This window comes from Ascidiella aspersa, chromosome 3 (assembly GCF_963924565.1).
Source record: "Ascidiella aspersa chromosome 3, kaAscAspe10.2, whole genome shotgun sequence".
NCBI lineage: Eukaryota > Metazoa > Chordata > Ascidiacea > Phlebobranchia > Ascidiidae > Ascidiella > Ascidiella aspersa.
In genome coordinates, this window is record NC_139449.1 from 28125227 (window position 1) to 28142355 (window position 17129).

Genomic DNA, 17129 nt, shown 5'->3' on the forward strand with positions numbered 1-17129 from the left:
TTCCATTGTCTTAAAGCAATCTGTTTTTTGGGGGTTATGCGTTTGTTTTGTTTTGTTTTGTTTGAGAAGCCAAAAAATTGTCGTGTCCGCTGAGTTCCGTTTGTGAAGAAAAACGACTTGTCCTTATGTTCCAACCCCAGTATATTTCTTCAAGTCTTCGTTAAATGTTCAGCTAAAAATACCTCCACAAATAGCGTACCTCAAGCAAATCTGCTTGACTCCAATTTCATTCTTATATTCCCGTTCTTAATGTGCCACATCACAAAAAAACTTGAAACAAAAATTGTTTGATGTACACTGTATAGACCTTGATGAGATTCCATACCTTTATCTTAGTGAATGTTTCGATTTTGGAAATTCCGTTTGAAATAAGTTTTAAAATCAAAAGATATATTGGCTAAGTCAACTTTGTAAAAAATATTTTTGTTTTGTCTTGTCTCCTTTTTTATTTGGTTCAGAGTATGTTTAATTTAAAAGTGTTTTTCTTGTGTTTTTGAAGTATTGTTGTATAGTCCAGAATTATTTTTCTCGGCTACTTAATGGTTTTTTGAAATTTTTAAACCATTGTATTTTTGTGCAATAAATGATATTACTATCAACGATGTTTTATATTATTATCTACCACGTGTAATTGTAGACCCTAAATTTAACTGTTATGTTTATAAGCAAGTATCAAATATTGAAAAAAAATCCAAGAATTATATTGTCTTTGTTTACAAGATTGCCTTATGACGACAAAGGCAGGGTGCAATAAATAGTTTATTTTGGGTGGTGCGATTCGAAATTAGAAGCATTTTCGGTGGACGATTGAGGGACCGGCTTCGTCGTATTCTGCCTTTGTGATCCACATCTGTTGGAAGGTGGAGAGAGATGCGAGGATGGAACCTCCGATCCATACGGAGTACTTGCGCTCAGGAGGAGCGATGATCTTGATCTTCATGGTGCTCGGAGCAAGAGCAGTGATCTCCTTCTGCATCCTGTCGGCGATACCGGGATACATGGTGGTTCCTCCTGAGAGGACGTTGTTGGCGTAAAGATCCTTGCGGATGTCGATGTCGCACTTCATGATCGAGTTGTAGGTGGTCTCGTGGATACCGGCAGATTCCATACCTTTCGTGAATAGCAAAATGACACGATAAGCATGGGTGTAGAAAAAACGTTATTAAATACTAATAACCACCATAAGTTTCCTACCTATACCCTTTGCAAACAAATAACGACCATAATTTGGATTTAAAAGCGATAAATCGTTACTCCAAGGTTTTAAGGCTTATTTTATTTTGAAAGACTATTCAAAAATAACGGATAGAGTACTACCGGTAATCAGGTTCTTATAATAGGATGCACAGGATTATTTACCAACGATGCTATAATTACAATAGCAAACCAGCGCAATCTACCGCTTCTCAAAGTTTTTCAACTTTAAATACGCTTCTTCAACTCACCGATGAAAGAAGGCTGGAAGAGAGTCTCCGGGCATCGGAATCGCTCGTTGCCGATGGTGATGACCTGGCCGTCGGGAAGCTCGTAGCTCTTCTCGAGGGAGGTGGAAGATGCGGCGGTGGCCATCTCCTGTTCGAAGTCGAGGGCGACGTAACAAAGCTTCTCCTTGATGTCGCGAACGATCTCACGCTCGGCTGCGAAGTGCCACGAATTTGTTTTAGGTTAAGACAAGCATGTGTGATATTGTGGACGTTTTGTGACTCAAAAAATCAAGCAAAGGGGTTTGAGATTGGCGTTCTTTATCTTGGACCGACGGTCTAGTACGGTACAAATTAATGAAGTAGTAATAATTTAAACATATCTCCTTTGAAGAAACTTTGCGGTTTTAATTTCAACTAAAAATATTTTTTTAAATAAATAGGTCAATGATTCACAGGGCAAAAAAAGATTTGATCAAAACTCTCTTTGAGTTGTTGATCAAAACTCTATTGAGTTGCTGCACGAATTTCTATTGTAATGATACGATGCACGAATTTCTATTGTAAAGATAGGTAAAATAAGAAAATAAATTTCCGGTTTAAGAAAGGTTTAATTTCTAAGCAGAGCATAACTTTTGAAATTTTTTATGAGGTTAATTTCTGCAAACTAATGTTTGTGAGCGTTCTAAATTACGAATAGTGAAACAAATAAAGAAACCAATTTACTCAAACAATATATTTACCAGTGGTGACAAAGGAGTATCCACGCTCGGTAAGGATCTTCATGAGGTAATCGGTGAGATCTCGTCCGGCCAAATCCAACCGGGCGATGGCGTGCGGGAGGGCGTAACCCTCGTAGATAGGAACGTTGTGGGAGACACCGTCGCCAGCGTCAAGAACAATACCTGGGGTAAAAACATAAGTAAAAATTACTTAAATCATGAAAGAATTTAGAGAAATTCGAAGCAAACTAACCTTTCGGGTCTTTAAGAAATTAAAAGCCACCAAAAATGCATTATTGTTTTGGAAAAAAACCAGTTGTGATACTATTTCGATCTTTCATGTGGAGAAACACTAAAAAACGATCGTACTGGAACATGCATAGACCCTAAAACTACTGTATTAGTTGCCAATTTACCTGTTGTTCTGCCTGAAGCGTACAGCGATAGCACGGCCTGGATGGCGACGTACATGGCTGGTACGTTGAAGGTCTCGAACATGATCTGTGTCATCTTCTCACGGTTGGCTTTGGGGTTAAGAGGGGCCTCGGTGAGCAGTGTTGGGTGCTCTTCTGGGGCGACGCGCAGCTCGTTATAGAAGGTGTGATGCCAGATCTTCTCCATGTCATCCCAGTTGGTGATGATTCCGTGCTCGATGGGATACTTGAGGGTGAGGATACCTCGCTTGCTCTGAGCCTCGTCGCCGACGTAGCTGTCTTTTTGGCCCATGCCGACCATGACACCCTGCATAACACACACAGAACAAGTTAGGTCTTAAAGCCTGGACGTGTTATGATAAGGACGGTACTCTTTATTTGGTCTATTTGGTTCACTGAATCGGGCCAAAAGTTCCAATAAATGTGGGATCTGTATTTAAATACAAAATGTGGAAATTTTTTAAATATTTGTTTAAATTTTTGCTTTAGAAAGCGTTCAGTCGTTGGCCTGTCCTCTGCTATCGACAGGCCTTTCAGAGCAAGAGGAGCTGATTCGCTATAATTAAACTTTATTAAAAAATCGTTTAAACCTGATGTCTTGGTCTTCCGACGATGGAGGGAAAGACAGCTCTTGGCGCGTCATCACCAGCAAAGCCAGACTTCACCAATCCGGATCCGTTGTCGCACACCAGAGCGGTTTCATCGGCTTCAGAGTCCGACATGTTGTAGAATTCTAAAAAAGTATATGCAAAAATATAGATATAAATTATTATACATTTTTACATCAGCATTTATACAAGGCATGTCGCCTTTTTACGACTGCTGTTTAACTATCGTCTTTAGCTTGTTTTTTAAACTAATATGGCGCAAGTTTATAATAAACAAGAACAGTGTGGCGCCAGTTTATAAGTAAATGCCGATAACTTACCTTGTGGTAGCTTTAAACTAAGAAGAAGACAATTGGTTTGCTGGAAGATGCTTGGTTGCTGCTGACTTAACTGCGTGTCTTGCAGAGCGTGGCCCGGACGGTTATATAGGGAAAGAGAGGCGAAAAAAGACAGCAGGCGGCTAGCTGCTAAGACAGCTGCCTGTCGCACCCGCCACAATGCAGGGCGACACAATATCAAGGTGACAAAATATACGTTCTCCATTCCTAATATGGTGTTTTGCAATGGCGAGCATTTAACGTGTTGGTAAAATTAAGACAATGGTTCAACGTTGCGTGGCGAAATTTCCCAATGTTTTGAAAGTAAATAGTTTTTAAAAACTTTATAACAGACAACAAACAATTTCCTTATCGAGTGTGTGTAAAAGCTATGTACTGTAGCTTTAGATCAATGTTCTCTACCTCTATGTGTCGTGACCCTAAATTGATTCACCAACTGCACAACTTCACATGGTTAGATTTATTGAGTTTGGTTCTGAGCAAGAGTTTTAACAACGAAGTCATGGCTTATATAATAATCTTACTTTTGAAATGATCAATGGAATTGTCTTATCGGTGCTCTGTGTACTTTAAACAAACAAAATGTTCCCAATTTGGTCGCCAAAGCTTTGCTGTTAAATCGACACTTCAAAAAAAGTTTTAAGAAACACTGCTTTAAATGATTAATTAAAGCCTGACTAAGTTTGGAACACATTCGTTAAAAATAGAATGATATCACAAAAATAATAATCTAAAATCTGTGGGTGTTCGAATGTTTTCGAAAAACGGTTTGATATGCAATATACCAACATCTAAATCAGAAAAACAGAAAATATTTTTACATGCGAGTTTTCGCAAACATTGCGTAGAAAGTGTAAGTCCAATGCCTAGCTAAATTAAGTTGCAATTTTACCACGGACATCAGCGATAAAATTGAGCATTTTGACCATTTTTTTTTCTTTCAAGTCTGAAACCTACTTGGCCAATGGGTGTAATCGTTGTTGGGCGATTTCAGCAGATTTACTTGTCGTTTTTAAAATAATGTTTTAATTTTTTTTTGTTTCTTATCGTGCTTTAGACACTAACGATGCTTTTTAGGGTAGTACATATATTTAACAACGTATTATGGGTCTTCAAGCTCTTTAGGTTTTAGCATTTCGATAGACAAATCGTTTATACCACGTTTAGCTAAAATATGTATATTTTTCTCAAAACACACATAGATTGATAGTATTGTTTTTTCCAAAGATAAAGCATATGAGTTAACAGCAGTCTTCTGTAGCGTCTCAAGAAACGATATTTTGTCATATCTTTATCATGTAAGACAGTCACATGGTCAGCCATCGTGCGGAAAGAAAGGACGTGTTTGGTCGCCACCAATCGTGCCAAAGAGTTTGCGACAAGCGCTCGAACAAAACACTTAACTTTAGTGTATGGAAACTACCCAAATATTTCATCTAATTGTAACGGATCACAGAATGAAAACCACCACATGGAATCGGAAATTTGACCGCATAAACCAGTTTTCCAAGTTGCGCGGTGCAGTACGGCGAATCTGATTACATTTTTCGAACTGGCGCCTGCCCACATCGCAAAAACACACGCAAAGCAGCAATTCCAACTCCGAGACTCCCTAAGGGTGCAAAGCAACGAGGCGGGAGCCGCTACAACCAAAAAGTTCGCCCTCCCAGCGCCGGGCATTCCTCCAGAAGTATGAAAAGCGATTGAAATCGGAGAGGGAGTGATTTGGCCCAGGGGGATAACAGCGCCCGACGCTTAGCGACTTTTCCATGCCGCCGGCCGCCCGTCTTCTGCCGATTTAATTGCGCTTTCGCTCGTCGCCGTGTTTTGCACCAGCCGCAAACTTCTTTAACTTGTAAATCTGTCAACATTAGCGCACCGCCTATTGGTGGTTTCGAAATGGGATTAGCGGATTTAATGGCTGATTTATAACGTGGTTAAAGCTCAGCTGAAACCAATCGTCTGCGGACGTGCAGTGCTTTTATCATTTTAAATATAACTGTTGCCGTTTCCAAATAAGAATTTAACACATTTTCGTAAATTCGGATGCCAAAACTCTATTCAAACTTTTGCCACACGCGGAATCCAAAACGTCAATTTTTCGTAATGATTACGATTTTTATCCCTTTTTTAGCACTTTTGCCTACCTATAACCGATTTTATATAAGCCTTTTATGTATGTGTTTAAAGTATTTATTATATTGCAACATACATCACACTTTCCTGTTCAACTATAAACTCTTACACTGTAAACCAGACTTTCATTAGCAGAGGACTGGTCATTTTTTTAAATAATTGTAAAAAATTAGAAGTAAATTGTATTACATGAAGCACAACTTTTCTGCATGTAACGAAAAGCTGCTCTTGAAATGAATGGGAATGCTGGCAAGACCGCCGCACGTAACGAGGGACTGCTTCAGCTAACGCCGTTTTTAAAAAAAACACAAAATTGGCAATAAGTCACTTGAAAACATTTAAAACATGTTTTCTAAGAAAAAAAATATTTCAAAAGTTTACAGTAAAAATATCGGCTAAAAGATATATCGGCCGATATTACTGGTAAACCGGTAAATCGGTTTACCTCTAGAGATATCGTTAGTATTGGACAGAAAACAAAACAGCAGCGTGATAAAAGCCTTGTCAAAGGAAACCGAACGAAGCGTTATTGCAGCGACGTGTCAAAATCAGTGCTGGCGCCGCAGCTCTTCGCAGCAACTCGTCACTTAAAAAATAACTGCCCTACACGCTGAGCCTCGCCGGCGGGCCTGTAGACCACGGCCACTGCGACGAGCAAGATCAGGTTTAAGGCTTGGCAGAGAACCGTCAGGAGCCAGCTCGCAAGCCAACCAGATCCGCACAGGTCCGATGTCAAGCAGCAAACGGCCGTGAAAATTAGGACGGCGGTGGCGGCGGTCATCTTGATAGTACGCACAAGGTCACGCAGGTTCACGTCGACGTTGTCGATCGCGCCGGCGCCGCGGCATACGCGCGGGTTGCGGTAGGCGCGGAAGACCTGGTAAACGATCGCGCACTCTGCTGCTATGGCCAAAAGATAAAAGACGTCGAGCGCTGCACCGCCGCTTAGGTACAGGTCGGCGGTGGATCGCGCGATCTGCGTTGCCGCATAGAGACCGCATACGACGAGCGCCTGGACAAGATCACGTCGGGCAGCGGGGAAGTGCCTTTCTCCCAGGCCGCCAAAGAGCAGTAATATAAGCAGGCGAGTAGCTGTTGCACGAAGATCGTTGAACACGACGCGGGCCAATTGCAGAGCAGCGGAAGGAACCGCTCGGCAGGAATTGCCTGCCGAGAAAGTGGCGTAGGCGAGCGCGTGGTACAGCACGTACAAGACCGTCGACGCAATCAGGGCGAACCGTACGCGCGGGTAGTCGTCAGCGCGGGTAAAGTGCGTCAGCAAGCTGGTCAACAGGAGGCCGGAGTAGGCCGCTAAGGCACCCAGGTGCCAGTACAAGAGAGGCAGTTCGTTGAAGGCGAGACAGCCGTGTGGGTGCCATACTCGCAGCTTGGCCTGTAAGTTTTCAGCGGCGGCGTACGGGTCGTCGACCAGTAGCGAAATGGTGTAGTAGCCGTCTTCTGGTACAACGGCAACAAGGTTCGGCTGTCGAACCAGCTCCCGATGAACTTTCCCTTCGTTTGGGTCAACTCCAAAATGCTCCTTGATTTTCGTTAAATCGTTTCCGAAAGCTATTGCGTGCCAGGTATTGAAGGTTCGCAGTTGCTCGTTGGACGCGCAGCGAATGCGCTCTTCACTGTTTTGCTGCTGACTAGTAAGGTTGTAGTTGGAGATGTAGTACAGTTTCTTTTGGGCGCCGCCGTTAGGAAAACGTCGTGTGTCGGAAAAAACGCGGTTGACTATGGTCCTGGCAAAAAAAACACGAACGTTTAGTCCTTATTTTTAAGTATAGGTAACATTTCACCGAATTTAAGTAAAGCTTGTGTAAATTTTAATGTGAGTAAGAGTTTTACGACCTACATTTTGAGCAATAAAAATAGATTTTTTGTCAGTAAATTGCCACTATGTTCTCAGCTGAACCAAGTTGATTACAGACGTGTTCCGCTTATAGTTTAAAATGCAAATCTTGCCGAAAGCTTAAAAAGCGAACTATACACAGCACAGGTCAAAACAGAAAAGAGTAGCCTTAGGCGGCTGTATATACTCGCGATAAACTTAAACTAACCTTAAACTGTTACACGTAAGGCCTGAAGCACTCCACTTTACCACAAGACTGCCATTCCCAGTCTTGTCTGTGCAGGTGACAGCCACGTCCAGGTACAACTCTGTGTTTTTACGCAGCGTTTTGGTCACCACAGCAGCGCGGTTTGGCAACAGTTGAAATCTAAATGTATTAGCTTCTGGAAAAAGGCATTCAGCTCCTAAAATAGAAACCGTCGCCAGCACGGTAGCAAACAGAATAAACATATCTTTGCAGTTTTTGTGTAGCACGAATCTCTTCCAATAATGCAATTTACAAAAAACAAAATAACGTGGAGTTGTGTTTCAACAAATCCCTTTATTACGAAATAGTTGAACATTTAGGTTGTAAAATATTTATAGAATTCTTACGAACTAGTTTGTTTAAAACCACATTTATTTTTTCGGTTAATATGAAATTTTATTATTAACTTATTTTTTTTAAAACGTAAATCCGAAACGAACACACAAATATTTAACTGTTTTAAACTTATGTGGTAATAATCAATGATATTTCGTTAGTCTAACAAAACTTGCAAATAAAAATATGTTAGGACTTTAGAAGGTGGCTTTTGTACATGAATTTATTAATACCAAGCATATTGCTAACGCTGAGTAGCCATATTCCAAATCAGGTCCAAAGTAGTAAAACATTTACAATACAGTAAAAAACGAGAGCACTTGAAAGACATTGGGATATCAAGAATGTAAAAATATTATTACCCATCTAACAAATTCTTTAGTCAGGGGCCTCCCAAATCATTTATTGTTGTCGAAAAGAACAAGTAAACTGCAGAAAAAGTTTAATCCAAGTTACTGTTTAAACAATGGCGTCGGAGTGTTACCAAGCGTATTTCAGCACCGCATTGCATTTATGGCAAAATTTAACTTGGCACATAAATGAATTTATGATTCGAGGTATATTCAAACCAGATTAGGGACTACTATTGTTTAAAAAAGTTGTTTTCACATTATTATAAATTTTTAAACAGTTATGAAAAAAGTTATGCGTTCTTAAAGTACGCTGTATTGGCATTGAAACGCGGCCTGTAATCAGGTTATTGATTGGACTGTTATTCCACACCGTTTTAAATAAGAGTTTGGATGATTTGGCTGCAACTTGCTGATAAGACTTAGGATCAACTGACACAAACAAACAAGTGATGACGTGCAAGCCAGACCAGTAGCTGCAGGCGATAGAAAAAAATCGCTTTTTCAAATAAACTGCTCAACACAAACGCCCTAGTATTATTATCACGCTTTACGTCTCTTTGCAGGCCTTGTGATTGAAAAGTTGTATACTGATTCAAGTTTGAGAAAAACTATTTGACATATTTCAAAATGAGGGGATGGCAATGCTGTGCACTGCTGCTTGTAATGTTATACAGTGGTGAGTAAAACTGTATCTGTCAGAATTTTGGTTCTAAAATCACCGATGTGTACAGATTATTTGTTTTAAAGACAGATGGCTAGTTTGAAGGCTGAATGTTACGCAAAGTAACTTGTAGCTTTTTCCTACAGGTTCAGTCTATGCGGGGTGTCCTGACATCGACATGCTCGAGAATGGATCTATGTACAAACACGTGGTTGGAATGGAAGTGAACTTCATTATGTTCATTTGCAACCCAGGAATGTTCATCAAGGGTGCTGAAAAAATCTATTGCGAAAATGGAACCTGGTCTGACGAATTCCCGGTTTGTCAAAGTAAGCAAATTTTCGACAATAAAAAATAAATTAGGCTATGGCAAATAATCGTAATTACAGCCTAATCCTTTCTTTGCAATATAGAATACCAAACCAATGCGAAAGTTTGTTGTTGGTTTGCACATTGAAGATACCGCCTTATACCTTCTATAGTTTTATGTACCTTCTATAGCTTTATTACATAGGGTACATATCAACGAAGGTCATTTATAGAAGTGTCAGGGTAAGGACAATGTCATGGCAACATTAATTGGTACAGATTAGCTCACTGAAGTTTTTTTTTAACTTTTTTGTGTGTAATAAAATCATAAGAATAACACTGGGAGTCTAAAATAAGTAACCATATAAAACCTGAGGTTATCGTTCGAGGTGGTGTACAAATGAATGCAACTGAAAACCTAATTTAAATGCATTCAATAAGATGGTGATGGTAAAAAAACGACATGGCATAGTAAAATTATTTTTTTACCGTATCTAAAATAATTTTTTTTCCAGAACGCCGTTTCAAACTGTTTCACCACTGGTAATAATATCCCCTGAAACAGCAACGTGATTAAAATTACCCGGTGGACCAGACAGCAAATAATGGACTTGCCCCTTTTAAACCTATACCCATCCACAGTGTGTTTTTAAGGTGTTTTGGGGGACCGAAACGGTCCCCCAAATTTCTCCAGCGATTTCCCAAATTTTGGACCTGCAACTTTTGGCATTTAAATGAAACACTTGCGGTCTCTTAAAACTACTTAGCGGTCACCCAAACCAAACCTTAAGAAAAACCTGCCCATCCATACTAAGACCTAATGTCGTTTTCGTGAACGCAGGCACATCGGTGTGCAACATCATAAATGCCCCGCTCAACGGGAAACTCCGCTTCAACACCTTCGATAAGGGCGGAAACATTCAGGTTTCAATCTTGTGTGAGAAGGGTTACGTACTGGAGGAGGCGTACGATGCGGTCATCCGATGTGACCGCAAAACCGGAAGGTGGTCCAACATTATTCCACAATGCAAACGTGGGTATTTCGTAGTGTTACGGTAATGCCTTGACTTTTTCAAATGTGTCTTTTGGGCGAAATATCTTATTGACTTGACTTGACTTAAGTCTTTTGAAATGACTTGACTTGACTTAAGTCTTTTGAAATGACTTGACTTGACTTAAGTCTTTTGAAATGACTTGATTTGGCTTAAATATTCGGACAAATGTCAGGTTGAAACGAAGCTTTTAAATGTTAAGTCAACGTTAAGGAAGATAAGAACGTTGATCAAAACAACTATACCGTTGACTTTCGTCCGTGAAATATGCAAAACGTTCAAATACTGGACATAAGGACTTGCAAACTTTAGATACAAGATGCATAATAAATTAATTCTGTGTTGAAAATATTCAATAGACTAGACCAGCGGTTCCCAAACTTTTCTAAAAATTTTGCCTGGCGGACCCGTTGCAATTCTTCTGGTATTTCGTGGCCCTATAAAAAGGGTCAGTTGACCCATGTTTCTTGTAGTACACTAGTGCAGTCACGATTCTTTCTAAATCTAATGTAACAACTTTTTGACTAATACGAACGATTCGCTGATAGCAGGTAGTACAGTATAATAGATGCTTTATGATGTCACAATAGGCATCAGAAAACACGCTATATGATCGAATAACAAAGCATACCTAAAGAAAAAAATTATGACAGATAATGTTTAAAAAGATTCGTTAATGCCTAATGTCGAAATACTTAAAGACTAATTCTCCTTGCGGACCCTCTTAAACTGCTGAACGGACTCCATTTGTTCCGCGCGAGTTCCCCCAGTTTGGGAACCGCTGGACAGACGATTCATACTTCTCACTCTGTATATGTTTCGAATTGTAATGCACTGGTTGTCAAAAAAGTCAAAAAGGCGGATGCGGTTTTGTTTATTAATTTGTTTCAATTTATTGGTCATTTGTAAACCTTTTCAGGCATTTTTTTACAGACCAAAGTGATTGCCTTTCATTAACGGCCCCTGCTCATGGCAGCATGACCGAATTTCAAGACGCCATGACCGGTTACACTGGTGTGCAATTTGTTTGCGATCCTGGCTACGAAATTAACGGCGAATCCAAACTGTACTGCAACGGTTCGGGCTCGTGGAACTACGAACCACCCACCTGCGAAGGTACGATTGATAAAAAAACAGAGTCTTGGCCTAAACCGCAACCCACGTGGTAGAAAGAAGTCGAGGTTTGATGCATTAAAAAAAGCTTTCGGCGCAACGCAGCCTTATTTTGGGAACCATAACTAACGACACCGCTTATCCCAATTTGACTATAAAGTAGTTTTGAAAAAAAGAGAGTTTTAAATAGAAAGCAGATTAACAAAACCAAATTGCATAAATAAGGCAATGTGCTATTTTATCCATTTCGTTTTATTTGTTTTTTTCTCATTACGCTTGAAACGGGCTCTTTTTTTGCTAACGCGTGTGCGAGCTTTCTTTGCAAGTTGTTTTGATATTACCTGAGTTATGTGATGCACCAATTCTATTACACTATTTATGTGATAGAAGGTTTATGTTATACTTAATGGATCGCTTTACTTACATAATGCAAAATTTGTATCCGCAAGACAAACTTATTGGTGGTTTAATAAGAAAATACGTCAGTTTTTTTTTAGTCAGCTTTTTTAACATTAAAGGTAAATTTGTTGAAGTACAACAAAATACGAAGTCGCTATCAAATGCAATGATTGTTTTTTTAAACCTTCATCGAAGTCGCTAAAAAAATACAGCGGTAAAAAAGCAATTTAAACCATGTAAAATTAAAAGTGTTAGAAGCGACAATAAAGCCACATATACCAATGACGCACCTGATGGCTACAGTTTAAAAACACAATGCACCAACGACATTATTTGTAACGTAAACTTTTCTGTCGTCAGAAATTCGCGGCTGCCCGTGGTTTGAACCAGTCAACATGCAGTACACGTGGTTGAGCGAACAACAAGTGGTCTTCTATTGCGACGTCGGCTACACTATGCACGGCAAAGCTTACAACCGTTGTGCCAAAGGAAAATGGCTTGAGCCGTTTCCGATCTGCAACAGTAAGTTTCGTTCTATTTTATCGTTGGTAATAACCTTGTACTGAATCAGGCCTGCGTCAATTAGAAACAGCTGGAGCCCGATTTCAAGTCTGGCTCCGGTCAAGAAAAGAAAGTGTGGCGACTCCGACTTCTAACAAATAATTCCACTCTCTCTGTCCGGCACGGACTCCACAGCTCTGATGCTGGGAAGCTACCAACTTTCTTTAAAACATTATCCTCGTATAGTCGTATTCATTGTAGTTGGTTATCTGAATTGTTTGATTGATACACTCGGTTTTAAATCGCTTTTTTATATATGGCGTGATTGTTTTTTTTAAATAAAAACAATTCATAACAATGTATAGAAAAATCTTGCAAAAGCATTTGACAAAACTGCCTAATTTCAATTTTTTATTAAAGGTTGATTATCAGCGCAGTATACATTCGTTTATATGGATAAGTTTAGATGTTGAACTGCTACCCGACATTTGACGGAAAGGATTGTAAATATTCCTCCATCAACCGTTTTCTCTCGTTTCAGAGAACAAAGGTTGTAGCCGACCTCCAACTGCAGATGGACTCACCATCAACCCGGACCAGCCAACTTACAAGGATCAGTCCATCGTCGGTTTTTCATGCGCCAAGGGTCGCATGTCAGGCGACAACACGAGGTATTGCGAGAACGGAAGGTGGATCGGGATGGAAGCTATTTGCCAAGGTATACAAAGATGAGATTGCGTTAGCTTAAAGCAGTTGAGTAAATGAGTGCTTTGAGCTTTATGTCAGATCGACACTTTTTCCTCAAGTTATTTGCTTAAGGAACAGTAGAAGCGCTTTTTGGTAATTCTGACTCATCTCCTAGCTTACTCCAATCAGCCTTACGGTAACGTGGACCTTAAGCCAACTTATAGTATACGTAAACTTAGAAATGTATTCCACCAAGTAATCTAAAAGAAAAAAAGGTCAAGTGGTTATCAATACGTTTGTATCACGATGATGTCGATTAAATCTTTTTGAACTAGATAATATCCATTGACAAGCCACATTACAGTTCCGTGCATAGTGTACCTGTTGCACTTATGTCATTCAAATTGAAGTTTTCAAAAAAAAGTTGAAGTTGGTCTGGTTACGTTTGTTGCGCGGCTGCCTCCGTTTTCGTGCACTAGTTCCTAAAAACACATAACTTTTCGATAAGTATACAAAGTGTCATGCTAACTGATGACTTAATAAATTTAATGCTCGTGACAGAGCCCAGCTGTCAAATGCTAAAGCCGCCGGCCGATGGTAGCCTTACAACGAAGGCAGCAGGCTATGAGGTTTCTCCTGGCAGCGTTGTCAGCTTTACCTGCAATGGCAATCTGACCCTATTCGGAAAGGACACCTGCACCTGCAACGGACGAAACAGCTACGCTTCCTGGTCTTGCAGGACTCCCATTTGCGCGCGTAAGTGAACGCCGTCTGCTCAAAGTCCCTAGCTATGTTGCATAAATTCCCAAGCTTTGTTGCATAAATTAATCTCTTACAGTAAAGTACTAAAGGTTAATCCTAATGGAATACAATTTGTGCCTCGCCCTGAATGTCTTACCTTTACAGGTAGAATAGATGCCATTTGTAGGTGAATATTTTAACTATTTTTTTAAGTATTATTGTTTATAATCAAGACATGCCTCGGTTTATCACAACCTGTTTAAAATGCGTACGCTTTGTACAGGAAACATCTCATGCCCGGAAGTGACAGAGTTCGCTAACGGCACGGTCAAGAACGTGTCCTGGTCCCGTGTTCCCCCACCAGTGGTCTACTCGCGCATCGAGTACTCGTGCAACAAGGGCTTCGAGTTCCTGGGAAACGTCTATCGCAACTCGTGGCAATCCCAGTGTCAACCTGGTGGCAAATGGGGCACCGTGCCCCAACCCTGCGTTGGTATGAGACTGCGTCAAATTAGCATCGTTGTTTTCGACAAATAGCTGGTCATCACCGAAGCCAATTAATTATAATTCCTCAAGTAAAGCTCAGGTGCAAATAAATTCCATTGCAGGTTAACCCTTAGTTGAATCAAATACATTAACAATGCATGTTAAACTATACCAAACCTGGTTAAGCTTTTTCGAATTGGAATAAAATCGTACACTAACATAAATACGCGAGGAAACTGCTATGTTTGAGTCAAACTCATATCAGTCATTCAAACAAAGACAAAGTCATTTTCCCTTGAAGACCGAAGTCACGTCAAGTCATTTACCCTTAAAGATTAAAGTCAAAAAGCGTCATTTTTCCAAAAGAATGAAAACAGGAGGGCATTTTTTATAAACGGCTGAAGTAAAATTAAGTCACTTTCCCTTAAAGAATGAAGTCAAGTCAACTAATTTAAAAAAAAATATTTAAAAAAAAAAAAAAAATTGTAAATGACAACACTGACCGCTGGAATGGCCGCATTGGAGTGCTATTTCAAATGATAACGTAACGTTGGGTTTACAGAACAACCGAAATGTCCCAAGTTGCCTGACCTGGCGAACGGCGTGATTACTTATCAACCGCAACGGGTCGGCGCTAGCGTGACCTTCAAGTGCAACTCCGGTTTTACCTTGCTTGGCAATGGAAGACGACAATGCTACCGAAGGGGAGCGAAAATGGTTTGGGGAAGCACCAGCCCCACGTGCCTTCCCAAGCTAGGTGAGATCCTTTTTTGCGTTTGAAATGAATTGAATAACTGTATTTCACTGAAGCCACCTTATAGCATAATAGCTATAGGTGTCTGTACAAATGCGCACTTAGTCTGTTGTGAGATGCTAAGCTGTTCGAAATATTTGCCTATCCGGCAACAACGTTCGAAGCGCCTTTCAAACACCTTTGTCTATCATAAGGCATTCATTAATTTCGTAGCTTAACCATAACTAGACTTAAACCAGTATTTTTTTATATTTTTGTTGCAGTGCCAGCGGAAAAGGAATAATCTAGATCCTATCAAGAAAAGTATGCCCTGGTACTGTCGCCAATTAGTCTTTAAGATCGCTTGCATGCCTTTTTACTATCCTGCCATGCCTTACTCCATTTCTGTACATTTTAACACAAATAAAATCAGAACGTTTGCTTCGGCTCCATTTATCGTGTATGGTGATATCGTTTTCGCCCAGTTTCGTAAATCAGACCATAGGCAGTTTTCTTAAATTGCTTAGGCACAGTAAAAGTAAAACGGTAAAAGTTGCCAAGGTGATCAATTTGTAATGGTAATATACGCCAAAACCAAATTAATGTGAACTAACTCCTAAATCCGTCATATATCGAAAGTAATTTTCTGCTTATAAATACAGTATAAAGAATAAAAAAACACGTAGGCTATTAAAAAGCTGTGAGGCACGAATTAGGTTCTGGCTTGGTAGGCGTAGGCTAATATGTACATTGTTCATCGACAAGGATGACCTAAAATTAACTATAACGTTTTAAGGTCATGCGTCGCCCTTATAAACCTAATTAAAATTGTCATATATGATGGATATGAAAATATTAAATAACCAGTGTCTCCAAAACCATTTATTGGTTTCCAAAAAGCCTACATTATGATTTAAATAGATGGTTAGTGTGTTACCATACTTATTTTAGCACCGCGTTGCATTATTGGCCAAATTTAACTTGGCACATAAATTAATTTATGATTCAAGGTAGGTCCATAAACCAGGTTAAGAATCGATATTGTTTAAAACAGGGGTCGGCAACCTTTTTCCAGTCGCGGGCCAAAACCAAACTCACAAAGGTCTCTGCGGGCCGCACAAAGTGTATACTAAGAATTTTGTTATTAAAATGGGGCGGGCCTCGAGTATTTTTTGCACTTCAAAACGTGTTCAAGTATATTTAAGGAGGTACTATAAAGGGTTGACGCAAAGCGCATAAAAAAGCGTTTGTTTGGTTTGAAATTCGAGTTCACACGTCGTCATCCATGCTACTAATGAAAAGTGTAACAAAACTACTTTGAGGGAACGCCATAACATTTAAAGTTAATCTAGCTTAGTGTTTGTTAACGTTTTTAAGCGAGCGCGATTTTTTTTTGGTGTAGCGGAATTTCTTTTAAAATTCTTGCAAGTTTTCATTACGTTGCCGAAAATAAAAAATACATATTAAAACATATTTGTGAATATGCTTTCGGTTTGTCCGCGTCGCACTTAGCAGCCTTTCACGACGCAAGGGTAATGAAGCGCGAAATGTAGTTAGAAACACAGCATCAAAACGTAAACAAACCGGATGCAGGATGATCATTCGCGCGAAGCGCGAAAACTAGTTAAAAAGTATGTGAAATTGATTTGTGTCCAATTTGTCAAAGAGGCGGCGGGCCGGATGAATTACATCGGCGGGCCGGATACGGCTCGCGGGCCGTAGGTTGCCGACCCCTGGTTTAAAAAGTTGTTTTCACTTGATTACAAAGTTTTAAATACACAAAAAATTTCGATAACGTTGAAAGAAAATTGTGAGAATAAATGCAGGCGTTCACCGGGCCTTCAAGTATTCTGTGTTATTAGTTAGGTTGTGGATGAGTTGTTTGCAACTTACAAGATTGTGGATGAGTTGTCGGCAACTTGCCGATAAGCCTTAGAATCAACTAACACAAACAAACAAGTAATGAAAGGCAAGCCAGACTAGTCGCTGCAGGCGAT

General features: G+C 39.9%; 2 protein-coding genes across 2 annotated transcripts; one reads left to right on the forward strand and one right to left on the reverse strand.

Annotated features, from left to right (window-relative positions):
• Positions 1-784: 784 nt before the first annotated feature.
• LOC146161330 (actin, muscle-like) lies at positions 785-3299 on the reverse strand. The gene is made up of 5 exons (XM_083383573.1): positions 3168-3299; positions 2560-2884; positions 2165-2326; positions 1446-1637; positions 785-1110 (listed from the first exon to the last, which is right to left on the reverse strand). Exons 1-5 carry the CDS (start codon positions 3297-3299, stop codon positions 785-787), a joined length of 1137 nt encoding a protein of 378 aa, XP_083239699.1.
• Positions 3300-7083: 3784 nt separating this feature from the next.
• Positions 7084-15573, forward strand: LOC146161331 (P-selectin-like). The gene is made up of 10 exons (XM_083384730.1): positions 7084-9126; positions 9258-9440; positions 10262-10453; positions 11406-11588; positions 12345-12506; positions 13027-13203; positions 13734-13928; positions 14197-14406; positions 14962-15156; positions 15417-15573. Exons 1-10 carry the CDS (start codon positions 9078-9080, stop codon positions 15434-15436), a joined length of 1566 nt encoding a protein of 521 aa, XP_083240856.1. The 5' UTR covers positions 7084-9077; the 3' UTR covers positions 15437-15573.
• The last annotated feature ends 1556 nt before the right edge of the window (positions 15574-17129 follow it).